This window comes from Carcharodon carcharias, chromosome 18 (genome assembly GCF_017639515.1).
Source record: "Carcharodon carcharias isolate sCarCar2 chromosome 18, sCarCar2.pri, whole genome shotgun sequence".
NCBI lineage: Eukaryota > Metazoa > Chordata > Chondrichthyes > Lamniformes > Lamnidae > Carcharodon > Carcharodon carcharias.
Genome location: NC_054484.1, coordinates 64,595,204 through 64,613,485, shown reverse-complemented (window position 1 = coordinate 64,613,485; position 18,282 = coordinate 64,595,204). Strand labels below are relative to the sequence as shown.

General features: G+C 41.6%; 1 protein-coding gene across 1 annotated transcript in view; it reads left to right on the top strand.

The window, feature by feature from the left end:
* Window positions 1-16,580, top strand: part of LOC121290781 (CD226 antigen-like) — a 47,812-nt gene extending 31,232 nt beyond the window's left edge. The window contains exons 3-4 of the mRNA XM_041211688.1: window positions 13,445-13,548; window positions 15,468-16,580. Of these exons, the coding sequence (XP_041067622.1) occupies window positions 13,445-13,548; window positions 15,468-15,632 (269 nt within the window). The 3' untranslated portion in view covers window positions 15,633-16,580. The remainder of the gene's footprint in view (window positions 1-13,444; window positions 13,549-15,467) is intronic.
* The last annotated feature ends 1,702 nt before the right edge of the window (window positions 16,581-18,282 follow it).

The following is an 18,282-nucleotide window of genomic DNA, read 5'->3' as shown; positions in this document are numbered from 1 at the left end:
GTACCAGTCAAATTCATTGGCCTTGATTTTGCTGCAAAGAAATGGGAAGTTTAATGGGCTCTCCGTTATTAATCTGTGAACTGTCCAGCAACTTGTGGTGAGAAGGAGATACCCCATGAATAGTGAATCACTGGAGGTTGCTGTTGAACTCACTGAAAACAACAGTTCAGCCCAACCTCCCTGTTAATCTCATGAAGGCTCTACTTGCAAATTAATTTCCAGTTGAATTTGCCACATAGAGTTCGGGCTGCTAATTCATAGTGTCAGTACCTTTGCAATGACACAATTTATGTTCTTGCAATGTCACTGTATCTTTTTAGCCCAGAATTTATTTTTATTCTTTCATAGGATGTGTGCTTCTCTGGCAAGGTCAGCAGCCTGGGGATTACCATTGACCAGAAGCTGAACTGGACTAGCTATATGAAGACTCTGGCTACAAAAGCAGGTCAGAGGCTAGGAATCCTGCGACGAGTAACTCATCTCCTGACTCCACAAAGCCTGTCCACCATCTACAAGGCTCAAGTCAGGAATGTGATGGAATACTCCCCACTTGCCTGGATGAGTGCAGCTCCCTCAACACTCAAAAAGGTTGACACCATCCAGGACAAAGCAGCCCACTTGATAGGCACCACATCCACAACATTAACTTCCTCCACCACTGATGCACAGTAGCACCAGTGTATAGCATCTACAAGATGCACTGGAGGAATTCACCAAGGCTCCTCAGACAGCATCTTCCAAACCCACGACCACTACCACCTAGAAGGACAAGGGCAGCATATAGATGGGAGTGGAAATTCCCCTCCAAGTCACCACCATCCTGACTTGGAAATATATCGCTGTTCCTCCACTGTCGCTGGGTCAAAATCCTGGAACTCACTTCCTAACAGCACTGTGGGTGTACCATCTGGAGTGCAGCAGTTCAAGAAGGCAGATCACCACCACCTTCTCAAGGGCAACTAGGGATGGGCAATTAATGCTGGCCCAGCCAGCAAAGCCAATATCCTGTGAATGAATATTAAAAAAAATTGCCCATCCCTAAATTCCCTTGAGAAGTTGCTGGTGAGCTGCCTTCTTGATATGTTCTACTGTGGGGTCGCTTTACTTGTGAACCGGTTGCATGCTTATCTGTCGGCGGGTGCGTTGATAACAATATAATGCAGACACAGAGACCAATATGGGGTGAAGCACGTGCCATTTATTTACACAGACCACAGAGTGCTAACATGATGTATGCTTCTCCAACCAGACCCTACTCTGGACTAACCTTAACATTGTAACCCACGCTACACAGCTTTTGGGACATACAGTCACATGGTCAATCTGTTCACATTCTCTTAAAGTTGTAATGTACCTCAGATTACCACATCCCTTCCCCTTTACTTGAAGGCACAATTTACAATATATTAACTTTTTACATAAGTAAACTATTTACAAATTCAGTCTCTCCTGAGGCTTTTTCAAACGTGTCGACCGTCGTAGTTCTGCCACCTCAGATGGTTTATCTGAAGCCTTCCTCTCAGGAGTTATCTGTCCACTAGGCTCCCCAGTTGGAACTGTAAGTTTGCCTCTTCGACTCTCTAAGGGTCATCAGATACTACAGATACTTCCAAAGCAAGCGGAGTTCTTCCTACCGGTGGTGTAGACTCCAACCGGAATGTCTTCACTCTCATTCGACCCCCATCGCACGCACTCCGTCTGCCCCTCCCCTCCAAGTTCAAGAATATGAAGGGCAATTGTAAGGCAGGTTCTGAGAATCAGGATGTTGGCAAAGCTAAATTCAACACAGAATGATCATCTGCCTGCCATGTGTAATAAAATTCTAGGCCTTGTTAGTAATTCCGCTTTTTCTTTCTTTTGATGGATTTTCTTCTTGGCAGCGCTGACTTTCATCTCGGCTTTCTTTTCAATTTCTCTACTGGCCAGAATTGGCTCAAATATGAGCTCAACTTGAGTGAACTCAGTGGTTGAGTCTTCCAGCATTTCCTTACCTATCAGCTCCTTTGAAAACTCAGGGGTGTCAATTTTAAAACTTCTTGGCTTCCACATAGCTGATTCTTCAGCTCTTCCAGTTTTTTAAAATATTTGTTAGTTGTTTCCTGGCTGCTACATAGCAAGCAACTGTCTCTCCAGCAGCGTGACACCTCGAATTCAATTTAAAACGTTGTGTTGTTACCGAGGGTTTTGGCTGAAAGTGGCTTTTCACAAGATTCACCAACTCACCATAGCCCTGGGAATCTGGACATTGGGTGCAGTTAGACTACGAATTAGGCCGTATGTTTTATCGCCACATGTCAGTAAAAGGATCGCTCACCTTTTCTCCTCCCCTGATATGTCATTGGCCAAACAGAAAAGCGTGAAGCATTCAATATAATGTGACCAGTCATCGGTGGTCTGATCAAACGGTTCGATGTGGCCCAATTGTGGCATACTGGAGGGCGATAACTTCAACGACTATGGTGAGGGCTTTACTTACAATCGGCCTGCAAGGCATGGCTGACCCACTTCAGTTGAGTTTTCATGGCTTTCCTTGGTGTCGTCGACTAATCGTGTTTTTCCTCATCGCCACTTGTTATGTTCTACTCTGGGGTTGCTTTGCTTGTGTACCGGTTGCACGCTTATCTGTCGGTGGGCACGTTGATAATAACGTATTGCAGATGCAGAGTCCAATATGGGGTGAAGCACATGCTATTTATTTACACAGGCAACAGAGCACCTTCATGATGTGTGCTTCTCCAACCAGACACTTCACTAGACTAACATTAACATTGTAGACTGCGCTATACAGCTATTGGGTCATAGAGTCACATGGTCAATCTGCTCACATTCTCTTCAAGGTGTATTGCACCTCAGATTACCACACTTTTTAAACCCTACAGTCCATCTGCTGTAGGTATACCCACAGGGCTGTTAGGAAGGGAGTTCCAAGTTTTTGACCATACATCAGTGAAAGAATGGCAATGTGATTTCAAGTCAGGATGGTGTATGACCTGGAGGGGAACTTGCAGGTGGTGACACCTGTTGCTCCTATCCTTCTCGAGGTAGAGGTCACAGATTTAGAAGATGTCTTTGAAGGAGGCTAGGCAAGATCCTACAGTGCATCTTTTAGATATATACACTGCTGCCACTGTATGCTGAGGGATGGGCAGAATGAACGTTTGTGGCAGTGGATGCAGTGCCAATAAAGCAGGCTGGATGGTATTGAATTTCGAGTACTGTTGAACTGTGCTTATCCAGGCAAGTGGAGAGTATTCCATCTGTCAAGGACAGTTGCTCTCAACTCACCTCTTGAATTCAACCCATTTTCCCTTGTTGGGCCAAGGCTGGAATGAAGTCTGGAGCTGAGTGGTTCTGGCAGAACCCCAACTAAGCACTCATGAACAGGTTATTGCTAAGTGCCACTTGATAGCACTATGAACAAAACCTTCCAGCACTTTGATGATGATCAAAGGAGACTGATGGAGTGGTAATTAGCCACTTTGGATTCATCCTGCTTTTTGTGGCTAAATTTCCACATTGTTAGGTAGATACCAGTATTGTAATGAAACGGCTTGGTTAAGGGTGCAACTAATTTTGGAGCACAAGTCTTCAGCACTACAGCCGGGATGTTATCAGGGTCCATAGCCTTTGCAGTTTCCAGTGCCTTCAGCCACTTCTTGATATCACATGGAGTGAATCAAGTTGGCTGAAGACTGGCATCTGTGCCGGTGGTGACCTCAGGAGGAAGCCAGAATGGATCATTCACTTGGCCCTCTTGCTGTAGATGGTCGCAAATGCTTCAGCCTGGTCTTTCCCACTGATATGCTGGAGTCCCCCACCATTGAGGACAGGGATATTTGTAGAACCTTCACCTATTATTATTTGTTTAATTGTCCACCATCATTCACAACTCGATGTGGCAGGACTGCAGAGCTTTGATCTGATCAGTTGGTTGTGGGATTGTTTAGCTCTGTCTATGCTGCTTCCACTGCTTAACATGCAAGTAGTTCTGTGTTCTGGCTTCATCAAGTTGATACCTCACTTTTAGTTATGCCTGATGCCCTCCGGGTATGCTCTCCTTCACACTTCATTGAACCAGGATTGATTGCCTGGCTTGATGGAAATGGTAGCGGAAGGGATATGGCTAGGCCATGAGGTTATAGATTGTGGTTGAACACAATTCTGTTGATGAGGATGACCCACAGTGGCTCTTGGATGCCCAGTTTTGAGTTGCTAGGTCTGTTCTGACTCTATCCTACTTAGCACAGTGATAGTGCCACACGCGCAGTGGCGAGTTTTTACGTCGCATCGTCCCAAACCCGTCACATTGGTTATGCATTCCCGGGAAATGTACCATTTCGATGGCAGGCCAGCTCTCATTCGCCTGCCATGCCATTACCTCACCACTTCATCACACCGGGTGCCATATTTAAAGCTCAGACGTGCACACTCATTTCAGTGCTTCCAGCCCACGACTACTGCAGAGAAGATGTCCATGACAAGCAACAAGATTGCAGCCCCCATGTTTAGTGACGCATCATTGGAACGGCTTTTGGACACCGTGGAGTGATGATGCGATGTCTTCTACCCTCGCTCTGGTTGCAGGATGGTCAGCCGGGTGACCACCCAGGCTTGGGAGGCAATGGCAGTGGTGATCAGTGCCAATGCTGCACAGAAGAGGTTAGCCATCCAATGCAGATAGGGGATAAATGATCTCATCCATGCAGTCAGGGTATGGCAACCATTTCATCACTCTAAACTCACATGCTCAAGCTCATCAAACATTCACTGGCATCTCACTCACTGCCAGCTCAATGGACATCACCACCCATTCTCACACACATACCCTCACATCTCCATCTGGCCTCATCTCCTCTGGAGACTGCCTCCTCAGCCCTCGTCATCGTGGCGCCGCTTGCACAGATCAACATGTGTCTCCACACACACCCTGGGATACCGTCTTTCCCCAGTACAGCCCTCGTCCTGCAGAATCTTTCCTTGCCTGAGGCCCCTTCTCACCCTTCTCCAAGCAAGCCCTAGCCCTGCAGCTATTGAAAAGCCAGCCACACATGACTTATCTGGTAGGTAGAGACCTGCCGTAAGCTCCCCAAAAATGATGTGGTGCTGTCTGTGAATCCTGACACTGATGGCTACAAGTGCTGACCAAAGCAAGGTAGGCAAAGGAACATTGAAGTCCCGAGCAGAGTGCAGCCCACCAGGTGCACGTTGTTTATGTTGTGAAACACATTGGCATGTTTTCCTACTGATGTGGGCAGACGAACCAGAGGTGGGAGCGGGGTGTGGTGAACGATCCTGGCATGCTGGCCTAATAATCATATGCAGATGTATTACAATGAGGTTCCCTATATTTGATGGCAGGAAACACGGCCCACCATTGGAAGGCTGAGTGGACGATCGCAACCTGGTTACACGCTGCCCTGAAACCAATTGCGCCATATTGTCCGCTCATGCCACCGAACATGCCCAATGCTACCGGGCATGGAAAACCTCGGCCAAAGAAACAATGTATAAAATAAATTGGAGGCATTTAGGGTGGATGATGAACATAGAGGAAGGGCAGCACCCAGATTCAATAATGCATCACTGAAATTATTGATGTTTACGGTCAGAAGGAGAAGAAAGAAACCTATGACTAACACTAAGAAAGCTTGATTTGAGGTAACTGAGATGAGCAGCAGGAACCAGAAGACCTTAAGACATAGGAGCAGAAGTAGGCCATTCGGTCCAAGTTGTCTTCTCCACCTTTCAATGACATCATAGCTGATCTGATAATCTCCAACTCCACTTTCCTGCCTTTTCCCCATAGCCCTTGTTCCCTTATTGATTAAAAATCTGTCTATCTCAGCCTCGAAAATACTTAACGACCCAGTGTCCACAACCCTCTGCAGTAAAGAATTCCATAGATTGACTACCCTCTGAGAGAAGAAATTCCTCCTCGTCTCAGTTTTAAGTGGGTGCGCCCTTACTCTAAGATTATGCCCTCTGGTCCTAGACTCTTCCACAAGGGGAAACAACCTCTCAGTATCTACCTTATCGAGCCCCCTAAGAATCTTATATGTTTCAATAAGTTCACCTCTCATTCTTCTAAACTCCAATGAGTACAGGCCCAATGCATTCAACCTCTCCTCATAAGAAAATCCCTCCATCCCCTGGATCAATCTAGTGAACCTTCTCTGCACTGCCTACAATGCCAGTATATCTTTCCGTAGATAAGGGGGCCAAGACTGTTCACAATATTCTAAGTGTGGTCTAACTAGTGCCTTGTATAGTTTTCCTTATTTTTAGGGAAGCGCGGGGAGGGTTCTGGAGAGAGGATAAGTAGGCTTACAAAGCAAAGGGATATGGCGGCATTGCAGGGCAGCTATTTAGGTAATGATACCCAGAGTTTGACAGGAAGGGACAGAGTGTACAAACATTAAAAAAAAACAGCAAATATGATCAAAGTGGGGGGGTGGGGGGGGGGGTGGCGGGGGGAATGGTAAAAAGACAAAATTAATGGCTCTTTACTTAAATATATGTAGTATTTAGAACAAAATAAATGAATTAATGGCACAAATAGACATTAATGGGTATGATCTTATAGCCATTATGGACACATGGTTACAAGGAGATCATAGCTAGGAAAAAATATTCAGGGGTATGGGACTTTTCAAAAGGACAGGCAGGAAGGAAGGGGTGGTGGGGTAGCTTTGTTAGTACGAGATGGAATAATTACTATAGCAAGGAATGATCTTGGATCAGAAGATGTGGAATCCATATGGGTAGAGATAAGAAATAACAAGGGGAGAAAGATACTGGTAGGAGCATTCTATGAGCCCCCTAACTGTAGCTATGCTGTAGGACAAAGAATAAATCAGGAGATAATGAGGGCGTGTAAAAAAAGACAGTACATTAATCGTGGGTGACTTTAATCTTCAGGTAGATTGGGAAAATCAAATTGGCAGAGGTAGCCTTGAGCAAGAAGTCATAGTGTATTCAAGACTGTTTCCTAGAACAATATGTTGTAGATCCAACCAGGTATCAGGCTTTTTTGGTAATGTGTAATGAAGCATGTTTAATAAATGACCTCAGTGTAAAAGATCCCCTAGGAAACAGCGATCATAACATGATGGAGTTTAGCATTCAGTTTGAGGGTGAGAAGCTTAGTTTGGAAACAACTGTGCTAAACTTAAATAAGGGTAATTATAAAGGAATGAGGACAGAGTTGGCTGGAGTGGACTGGGAAAGGAGTTTAGCAGAAAAAACAGTAGATGAACAATAGCAGACATTTAAGAAAATAGTTCATGACTCAAACAAAGATATACCCCAGTAAGGAAGAAGGATTGTAGGAAGGGGATAAACCAACCATGGTTAACCAAGGAAGTTAAGGTTAATATCAAAGTGAAAGAAAAAACATACAATGTGGCAAAGATTAGTGGTAAACCAGAGGATTGGGAAAGTTTTAAAAACCAACAAAAGATGACCAAAAAATATATAAAGAGGGAGAAAATAAACTTTGAGGGTAAACTAGCAAGTAATATAAAAATGGACAATAAGACCTTCTTTAAGTATATGAAGATAGAGGCCAAAGTCATTACAGGCCCCTTAGAGAATGAGGCTAGGGAAATAATAATGGGGAATCAGAAAATGGCAGAAGAGTTGAATAAACACTTTGCATCAGTCTTCATGATAGAAGACACTAATAGCATACCAAAAATACTAAATATTCATGGGCCAAAAGGGGGGGGGGGAGATAAACACATTATATATCACTAGAGAAAAAGTGCTAGGGAAACTAAGGGCCGATAAATCAGCTGGACCTGATGGGTTGCATTCTAAGATATTAAAGGAAATAGCTGCAGAGTATTGGATGCACTGGTAGTAATCTTCCAAGAATCCTTAGATTCTGGAAAAGGAACATTGTGCACAAGTCTTAGATGCAATGTAGGAAGGGGTTTATTGATCTAACCAGCTCAGGAAAAGCTTGAGTACACTTGCTGATTCAACAGCATACTGTGGTTTAAAACCCCATTACCTTTCCTAAGTGGGCTCCATCACAACAATCCTCACACCCACTCAACTTTCAACAGCACCCAACATTCAATTTCTATACACTTCTTCTCCTCCCCAACTATTCCACTAATTATTGACATTCACCCCAATTCTTATGCAATAAGATGCATCTGCTTCAGTCACCCTCACAGAATACACTTTATCTATCAGGTGAATACCTGACCTTCACTCAATCACAGATCTGTTTCTTTATTCCTTGTAGGAGTAGAAAGCACAAAATATAAGGGAAAGGGAGGAAACTGGAAATGAGCTGTCACAGATAATCCAGCCCACAATGTAAATGAGAGAGGTAGCACATGCACATCCCTCTCAATCAGCAATGCAGAGAAAGGGTGTTCGCAAATTGCTGGTAACTGAATTACAAATATCTCTGTTATACATATGTTCAATAACTGAACTATTAGCAGACTGAAAATGGAGATAGGCATGATTGCGATTTTGCCATGACCCTATCTTTGCCTTCCAGGGCCTTCACGCATAACAAAAAGCATTGCAGAACATCCACGAGGGTGATTCCTCAGAGGACTTATTCTTCTGAGGGTGCATAGTTTCAGGATTTACAGCCATGCACCAGTACAGACGGTAATGGAAGGGAGAGTTGCAGAGAGTCTACTTCAGGGGTGGGAGCTTGGGGAGCCCAATCCTCTCCAAGTCTGTTCAGTGGGGCACAGATTCTGAATCTTGGGGCTATCATTGTGAAAGAGAATGCTAGAGGTGCATCACCAACTTATGTATGACACACACAGTCTTCACATTAGCAGGAGTTCAACTTGATCACTAGAACATTGGTGGCATGGAGAATTACGAACATTGTGACAATATCTGCCATGGAAAGAGTGGCCAATTCCACGGAGAATCAAGTAAGGCTCTCAACTGAGTTCATGAAGATCATGACTTCAGCCTGCAGGTGGTATCTAACTCCTTAATAAGGTGACGTGACAACGTCAGCCTGTAGAAGAATTGCAGTTCTGAGAGATCAAGATAAGTTGAGTCCCTGTGACTTAGATAGCGTCTCCTGCGACCTCAACCGCTGTTCTTTGCAAATCCCACCTCTGCATCTCCCTCTCATGCACCTAGTGCTAATCCCACTACAGCATGTTGTCACTGCATATTATCACACCCACATTATTCAATATGTTTGAATGACACCAATTCTGAAATCCAAATAAAATTTGTGTTGACTGAATATAAAATTTTAATTTTGTTAAGTATTTTGATTGGGCAAATAGAGAAATTCTATTTCTACTGCTTTGGGAGTCAGTATTGAGGGGCTCATCAATTGAAAATTGTCTCTGAAAGAGTGGAAAGGGAAGTTAGAAGAAATATCTTTACATATGGAATGTTTCATTACTGGGAGTAATTGAGGCAGATACTTTTGTATCATTTTTAGGGTGGAATGGTTAAACATTTGAAGCATAGGGTTGTTCAGGTTATGGAAGGAGAGTAGGGCAATGGAATTAATTTGAAGTTGCACCAGCAAAGAAGCAACGCAGACATGATGGGCAGAATAACTTGCTTCTGTGCTGTAAACATCCATGGTTCTACGGTTTGAAGTTGCATTGACCTTATGCAGAATGCATCCAATAAAGCTAAAAAATATACGGGATGAATTTCACTGCAACACTCCCACTAGTCTGTTGTAATTTCACCAAAAGAGCTGTGGGAACTCCAAAAAACAGCAGAAACAGGAAAAATTCACTCACCTCCCCCACCCTGCCCACCCCTGTAATCTAACAAAAAGCTCAGCTTTTGGAAGATATTTTTAAATGAATATTAGTTAACTCAATATAAGTAATTTCAAAATACATTGAATTTGACAGCATGGTCAAATCATTTTTGAAGACATTTTTATTTTAGTAGCCATTATTTTTACTGCTACGAAAGTTTCTAAGGTAAATACCTACTTGCGCAAATCAAAGGCTCCAATTCATCCTCAGGGTGAATAGCTTATCCACTCCCTAGTACCTGCTCAGATACTTTCACTTAAGGGCAATTAGACAGTGTTAGTCAAGATGTGACGCTTTCCCATCGGAGACTAAGGACAGAGCGGCCATCGGCCAGGATCTTTCCTCATCGGGCGGGCTTGGCGGAGACGGGCGGGAGCAGTCAGGAAGTGAGCCACCGTCCACGATCAGGGCTGGTCCACAGTTTCCCACTGGCGGGCCAATTAAGGGCTGTCACATCTGTCACATGAGCAAGGACATGTTCTTAATGAAGTGTTAAATTTATATTTTATTTTTAATTACTGTTGGAAACTTCATCCCACCTGTGGATGAGGTTTCCTAAAAAGTGTAAAACCACTTGGCCTTTTCACCTGCCTACCAACCGTAAGGAAAATATCATTTAATTGGGACTTTAATGGCCTTAATAGGCCTTTTAATTCTGGAGGGTGTGCTGCTGACTCCCGCGCTCGCCCGGCAACCAAAATACCGCACGCCATTTTATGCTCAAGTGGATCAGGCGTGCGCCCACCCGCTCAGCGAAAAATCCTGCCCATGGAGTCCAGAAGTCATGAAAATATGTTTGAAGATAACACAACTATGTGTAGGCTCTGAGGTCAATCTGTTAGGATGTATAACAACTAACAAGTGCAACTGTTGAGTCTGTAGCTGTCCTTTGTGGCAACAGCACAGAAGCTTGATAATAATGGGAAGATAGGTAAGGTGCAGGGGGTTTTGGTAGTGGGTGATGAACCCAATGAACAGATCCTTCTTCTTAAAGGCCACACCAAGATTTCTATTAAATGACAGCACGTTACACAGGATTTACACCAATGTCTGCTCCAAGAGATGTATCAATAAGCTGACCAAGGAAACCCTCACATTCGGAACACTCCTGACGATTTGTGCATAATTTTCTTCTGAATGACGTAACAGCAGCACAATTCAACCCATGTGCAAATTCTGATTTTGGCTTGTTTTGTTAGAATAATGCCAAACAGCCACCTTATTAGTAATATGTTGATATGTTTGGATTTGCTAAATCAGATGCTGCTTCTTGATGTTGACACCACACCTTCAGTAGTGAATTGCAAGAAAACAGCAATAAGTTTATTACTATTAATAAATCTTACTCTCCTTTGTTAATTTTGTTAAATCCCGATCTTCACTTTGAAATTTACTACATTATTAACCTCCATTTAAAATTCTGATTTAATATCACTCAACAATCTGACACAATCACAAAGGAGCTACTCAAATGTCAGGTGCTTTTATATTGCATTACTATTTAATGAAAATAACTGCTTAAAGCAAATTATAAATAAGATACTTTACATACTTCCTTGTTCCATGTTGTTTCACAATCTTCTATTTTCATTGTTAATTTTCCATTAACTTTTATTGTAGCTGATAAAACCTAGATTCACCACACCATTTCTTACCTTTGAAAGAAGTTACCAACTATTACTTCTTACCTTTGCTGATCTTCTGGTGTCCGCCATCCACTTTGCAGATACGATGCATGTTAAAAATCTAATTGCTTCATCAGGTCAATGTTTGTCTCAATTTTATCCATAAAAACTAACATTCATATTGTAGGACAAGCTGTTAGGTACTTGCCACTAGTAATCTTATCAGATCTCCATTAAGGTAGCTTGGTAATTAGCAATAAATCAATATAAAAATTACTCTGCTTACAACTTGGGACAGCTTGAACACTTTGGATGTATTGAATGAACTGCCATTGATAGGTTGCCATCTGCATAACGAAGCCTCATGTCAGTGACATGAGAAGTTGTGAAAGAGAGGATAAGCACTGGTTTGATTCTATGAAACAAACAGTGGGTGGAAGATTAGAGGATAGATGAAATTTGTAGACCCTCTAGGGGAGGGTTGTGTGGCACCAAGCACCAGGAGCTCTCAACCATGGCAATTGTAGAACGAAATAAACAAGAAATGATGATGATTGCCAATGACAGACACAGAATACAGTCACCAGCAATAAAAGATTCATTGGCCAAACAGGTTAAATAAGCTGCCAACCTGCAGAATAGAACCTATATATACAATGTAAACAGTCTAACCAGAGCAGTTTGGGTAAAACATACATACCCTCAATAATGGTTCAGCTCAGACCCTGGTAAAAAAAAGAGTAATATATAAGTGAAAAACTATATTTTGAGCAGCTCTATCTGATTATACTCTGAGATTTGTGCTTTCTCCTCATCCTCTGATGTTCACTCTTACCCATGACCCAGCTTCAGTCCTTGATTGATTCTGTGGTCTCCTTCCTCCATCAACTTTGTGCCATTAAGGGGCTCTTGACAAGACATACAGGAAGGGAATGAGAAGTAAGAATCCTTTCTCATAGTTTTTTTGGTATATGTGTGAGAAATGCAATCTGATTTTATGGTAAATGGTGAGGTTTGTAGCGCTGGGTGGCACTGATTTTTTCAAGCCAATGTCATACTAACTTTGGTCATAGGACCCACTTGATTAAGCATGCAGTCATGCATATTTCCAAACTTTTCCTGTTTCCTATATGATTTACTTCTGAGAAAGATCCTAAATGATACGAAGTATCATGAAGTATTCACACTTCAGAAACAAGCAGAAGAAATTGCACAGGCCCCAAGAGTAGGAGCTTACTTGAAGTGCTACTGAACAGGAAGGGAGGAAGGTGCTCTTCACAAACACTAGATGCTGAAAGCACTTTACAGCCAATGAAGTATTTTTCTCTTGAAGTGCTATAATATAGGAAACACACCAATCAATTTGCGCATATGGTGGGATTGGCAGGAACGCAGCATGCACCAATGAGGTGGTAGCCTTCACAGGAGGTGCCCAGACATGAGGAGCTGAACAGCCACCTTCAATGGTGTGCTATTCTGTGATTCTGTCAAAGAGTAGGTTTGCACCAGAGCAAGTTTGACTTCAGTGATGAGCTGGTGGCAAGAACAAAGGGTTTGGATTTTTGGCCATAAGTCGGGAATCAACTTATACTCAAGAATAATGAAAAATGAATGGTTATTTTTGGCCTAAAGTCGGAGGTCGACTTTTACACAAGAGCAACCATTGCTTGAGTATATAGGGTAGTACTAAAGGTGATAGATATGTCCTAAGTGACACTTTCAATTCAATGCATATGTTACATGCAAGATTTGTATAGCTGTAAATAGATGAATATATGTAACATAATTTGATTTAACTTTGACAATTTGCTTTTGCATGTTCCAGCACAGAAATAGAATGTCACATCATAGTGATACAAATGAATACAGCATTGTCTTGGATATTCACAAGTTACATCAGAAAATAACTATTTATATCTAAACTTAAGCTTCATTAATTGCATGAATTAAAATTGGTGTATTATACTGTTATATAAACTTGGAATTGCTTAATTTGATAACTATTTTCAATGTAAAGAAACATGATTTATCTCTTTCTAGATGCAGTAAGCAACTCCTTCAATCTAGCTGCATATGTTAGCATTGGTGTGGTTCTAGCAGTGCTAGCTATTGGAATCATTCTTATATTGCTACGTTATGTTCATGTAAGTAACAAGAATTTACTATATTTAAACATAAATATACACTTGATTATTACGGCTACACTAAGTAATTTAGTAAACGTAATATAATAAATATACACTTCCTTTAACTTGTTGCCCTCAAATAATTTTCACACTTGTCCAATTAATTTGTAGTTGTTGAATTGAATTATGGTCATTCATACATGATTACTTTTACACTCAATTCTTCTCATGCTGGTGTAATAGTAAGTTTATTATTTAAAAAGAACAAACCCTTAAAATTAGACTACCATTTGGAGTTGAAAAGCCTAGAATAGGCATGCATCCCATTCAATGTAATGAACTGTAATAAACAACAACAGCCATTTATATAGCACCTTTAGCATAATGAAATGTTCGAAGAAGCATTATAAAACAATGCTAAGCCACATAAGGAGATATTGGGTCAGATGACCAAAAGCTTGATCAAAGAGGTAGGCTTTAAGGAAGCAAGATAGAGAGGTGGTTAGGGAGAGAATTCCAGAGCTTGCGGCCTAGGCATCTGAAGGCACAGCTACCAATGGTGGAGTACTTTATAATCGGGAATGCACAGGAGGCCAGAATTAGAGGAGCAGAGGGTAATGGGGCTGGAGGAGATTACAGAGATAGGAATGGACAAGGCCATGGAGGGATTTGAAAACAAGGCTGTGAATTTTAAAGTCAAGATATCACTTGATCGGGAACCAATGTAGGTCGCCAAGCAAGGGATGATAGCGGAATTGTAGTAGCTGCAAGTTAAGACACAAATAGGGTTTCGGAGGACCTCGAGTTTATGGAGGGTGGAATGTTGCAGACCAGCCTGGAGTGCTTTGGAATAATTGAGCCTAGGGGTTATAAAGGCAGGAATGAGGGTTGCAGCAGCAGATGAGCTGAGACAGGGGCGAAGTCTAGATGCATTACCGAGGTGGAAACAAGCAGTCTTATGTTAGCACAAATATGAAGTTGAAAGTTCATCTTGAGATCAAATGTGACACTGAAGTTGTGAACAGACTGGCTTACTCTTAGACTGTTGCCGAGGAGAGGGCTGGAGTCAATAGTTGGGGATCGAAGTTTTGAGCGGAGATTGAAAAAAATGGCTTCAATCTTCCCAATATTTAATTGGAGGAAATTTCAGCTCATCCAGTACTGAATGTTGGATATGCAGTCTGATAATTTAGCAACATTGGAGGAGTTGAAAGAAGTGGTGGTGAGGTAGGGCTGGGTGTCAGGAGCATGCATGTGAAAATTAACAGTGCCTTTAGATGATTTTACCAAGGATCAGAACATAGATGAAAATTGGAGGGGACCAAGGATCAATCCATGAGGACACCAGAGATAACAGTGCAAGGACAAGAAGAGGCTTTGTGACTGATTCTGTGGCTGTGATTAAATAAGAATGGAACCAAGTGAGGGCAATCCCACCCAGCTAAATAACAGTGGCAAAGCATTGGAGGAGAATGGGGTGGTCAACTGTGTCAAAGGCTGCAGGCAGATTGAGAAGAAAGGAATGTTTACCTTTGTCATGGCCACATAGGATGTCATTTTTGACATTGATGACAGTCATTTCAGTACTGCAGCAGGGGCTACTTTTCGATGCAAGTTACAGTACCACATCACACTTTACTGGAGGTGGGATGACATAGGAACGTAGAATAAAAGAGTAGGCTATTCAGCTCCTTGAGCCTTTTCAGATATTCAATTAGATCATGAGAAAAGCATATAGATTTCATTTTTCGAATTCTTCAATTGATCCAGCATCCACAGCCTTTTGAGGGAAGAGACTTCCAGATTTCTACCACCCTTTGTGTGTTCCTAATGTTCCTTTGTAGAAAGGTGACTTCTTATATCAGAAAACCTTGATCAACATATCAGTTCATGTGTTCCTTGTCTGAACTTCCTTTCATATTTAAATTGCTTTGCAGCAGAGGAAGTCTAGAGTCAACATACCAAACCAAATCAATATAATCCTGAAAAACACATCTGACAGAGATAATGAGGACAATGAACAGAGGCTGGACAGGCCAATGGTAACCAACAGTGATTGCGAAGACACAAGCGATAATTATATGAGCATCTCATTCAAGTGAAAGTTTTGAGATTAGCCAAGAAACTATAAGAAACTATGGTTTTTGCACAGATTTTTCATTGGTAAGGATGTACACTGAGTATTGGTGAAGAATAATACTCAATAAAGAAAAAAAACATGAAAGCTCAACACTTGTTATTGCAAATTATACTTAGACTTCCAAAGATGCCATTGTGCAAAAAATGAGTCAGCTGACACTGCATTGTAATTAAGCTTTCAAAATATTTTGTGGTTCAGCAACATCAGTTGTGATGTTTTTATGTGCAAAAACATTGAAGCCATGTTAAAAATCTGTTGTGAAAATGGTCCACCACCGTGGAGGTATTTCTGGGTAACTTCCAGAATTATATACATCATACACTGATGCAAATGCTTAAATGGCAGGGAAATTATTTGCAATAAATTAACCATGAAAATGAAGAATATTCAAAAATATTAAAGATTAAACTTTTATTGTCTTGCTTCAGGGAATAGACTAATGTAGAAGAAATTAAGACTTGGAATCATTATACTGTGATTTGTTTTACAAACTTATTTTTAAAGAGGTGTTGTTTGCAATTTCATAGTTTTCAGTTTTTCATCCCCTCTTGAAAGTGCTATGACAAGATTTTCTGCCCATCTCTGGTCTAGAACTGGGCTTGTTCAGCCTAGATATACCATGGCCAGAATTTTATGCACTCCCACCACGACAGGTTCTGAGGCATGCGGGGAGCATTAAATTGCACAGAAGGGATTCCCTCCAGGTTCCCACTCGCCCCAACTTCTGCAGAGATTTTAGGCTGGGGCAAGTGGAACCTCGAACAGGAAGCCCATTATTGCTCTAGTTGAGGCCCATAAGTGGTCAATTAATGACCGTTTCCCACTCAGCCTCAATTTTTAGACTGGCGGGCAGATGACAGCTCAGGGGTGGAAAGCCTGAAATGAAGAACATTCAATCTCAGGTGGGAAGGGAGGGGGGGGGTGGGGACATCTCCCTTAGAGGCCCCCTTCTGACAGGGGGCACCCTCCCCTTAAGGCCTGGTGGCCTCTGGACCTCCCCCTGCCCCGGCCTATCCCTCCAAGACCCCAATTGCCCACATCGCAACCCCCCTTAGATCTCCCCTACCCTGCCCATCCTGGGAACCCTGACACTTTCTGTCTTAATGCATTGAGGGGGATGGTTGGGAACAGAGGTTCAAGGCCCCAAGAATTCTTAATCTGGCTCAGATTTGATTATTATATCTAATTTCTTAGTGGCAAAAAAGCCAATGGAGAGACATGGACAGTTATTGCTAAACAGCTGCACATCTAGTTTCTTATCATGACACCTCTGTTTTGTATACACTTCAGCATTCTTACTGTGTAGAAGATATAGCATAATTTTTGAAAACATTTTCACTGGTGTTAACAAAGTACATTATGAGGACTTTTTAAGATGCAAAGATTACCAAGATATAGGATTTTCTTAAGATTTGCCTGTAAACTTTTACTGTATTGTCTTTTGCCTTAATTGCCATATGTTCGGGTAAGCCTGGTAAAGACTGACAAGGAATCCGTCTATACCTTTCAGCACAGTTAGACTTCCCAGAAATGTTTGGATTGTTGTTGAAATTTTTGTGTGTTTTTTAACTTAGTTTCCAAGTGATCAATTTAATCAATGTTAGATGGCATGCCTGGATGTAAAGTATGAAATGATTGTTGTGTAGTACTTGTCGCTTTTCATAAATAAACAAGATTAGCATTGTATTCAGCTAATATTCTGTGTATATTAAAACATTCTAATACAATTTCAGATTAAAAAGGTTGCTGGTCTAATTTACTTTATGTAGTTGAATTAACTGTTTAAATTTCCCTGATACACACATTCTGTTCCTGAGAATGTTACTTCAAATGCAGACACAATAGAAAGTGAAAACAGTGCACAGCACTCTCGAGAAAACAAATCATCAAAACAAAAGGCAAATCATTCCATAATGACATACAAAACATGTTTGTAATTAGAAAGACAGCTTTACAGGAATTCAACTGAAATAAATATTACAAAATCCATAATTTATAGTGACATACAATAAGATAGCAATGATTACATAATCTGTGCCACAACTAGCAACTGAAATCCTGTAAAATATGACAGCTTGTCCTGTTCCACTTTCCTGAACCAATATTGAAATTAGCTTCTACCAGCTCTGGGGCTCTGTAAATAATCCCTAGATTGGGACTGGAGTAATTTCTTAAATAAGAATGGCACTCTCCAGGACAGAGAATGTGTTGTTTGATGATCCGGTTTTCTGTTTGACTTAATCAGCATCTGAATTTGCTAAAAGAGTTTCTTAGGGGAGGTTACATCACAGTTCAATTTATTAATACTATGGCTCCCATACATTTTCCAAGATATTTTCTAATCTGTCAGCGTTCATCATGCCACAATCAAAAACCAACAGTGGAGACTTTCAGCCAACAGTTAAATGGAGGCCTTATACTAATTCAGTGTTGGCTTATGAATCAGACCTCGGATTCTGTTGACTTGTAAATAGTCACTGTATAGTTTGATCTTGTGCTGTCTGCTTTCTACAGGCAGTAAAAGGTAACAAAAATAAATTTAAAAAGCCTCAAGGAGGACAACTCAAGTCCTTCCCAAGTGGGACATAGACAGAAGTGGCCTCCATGCTTTC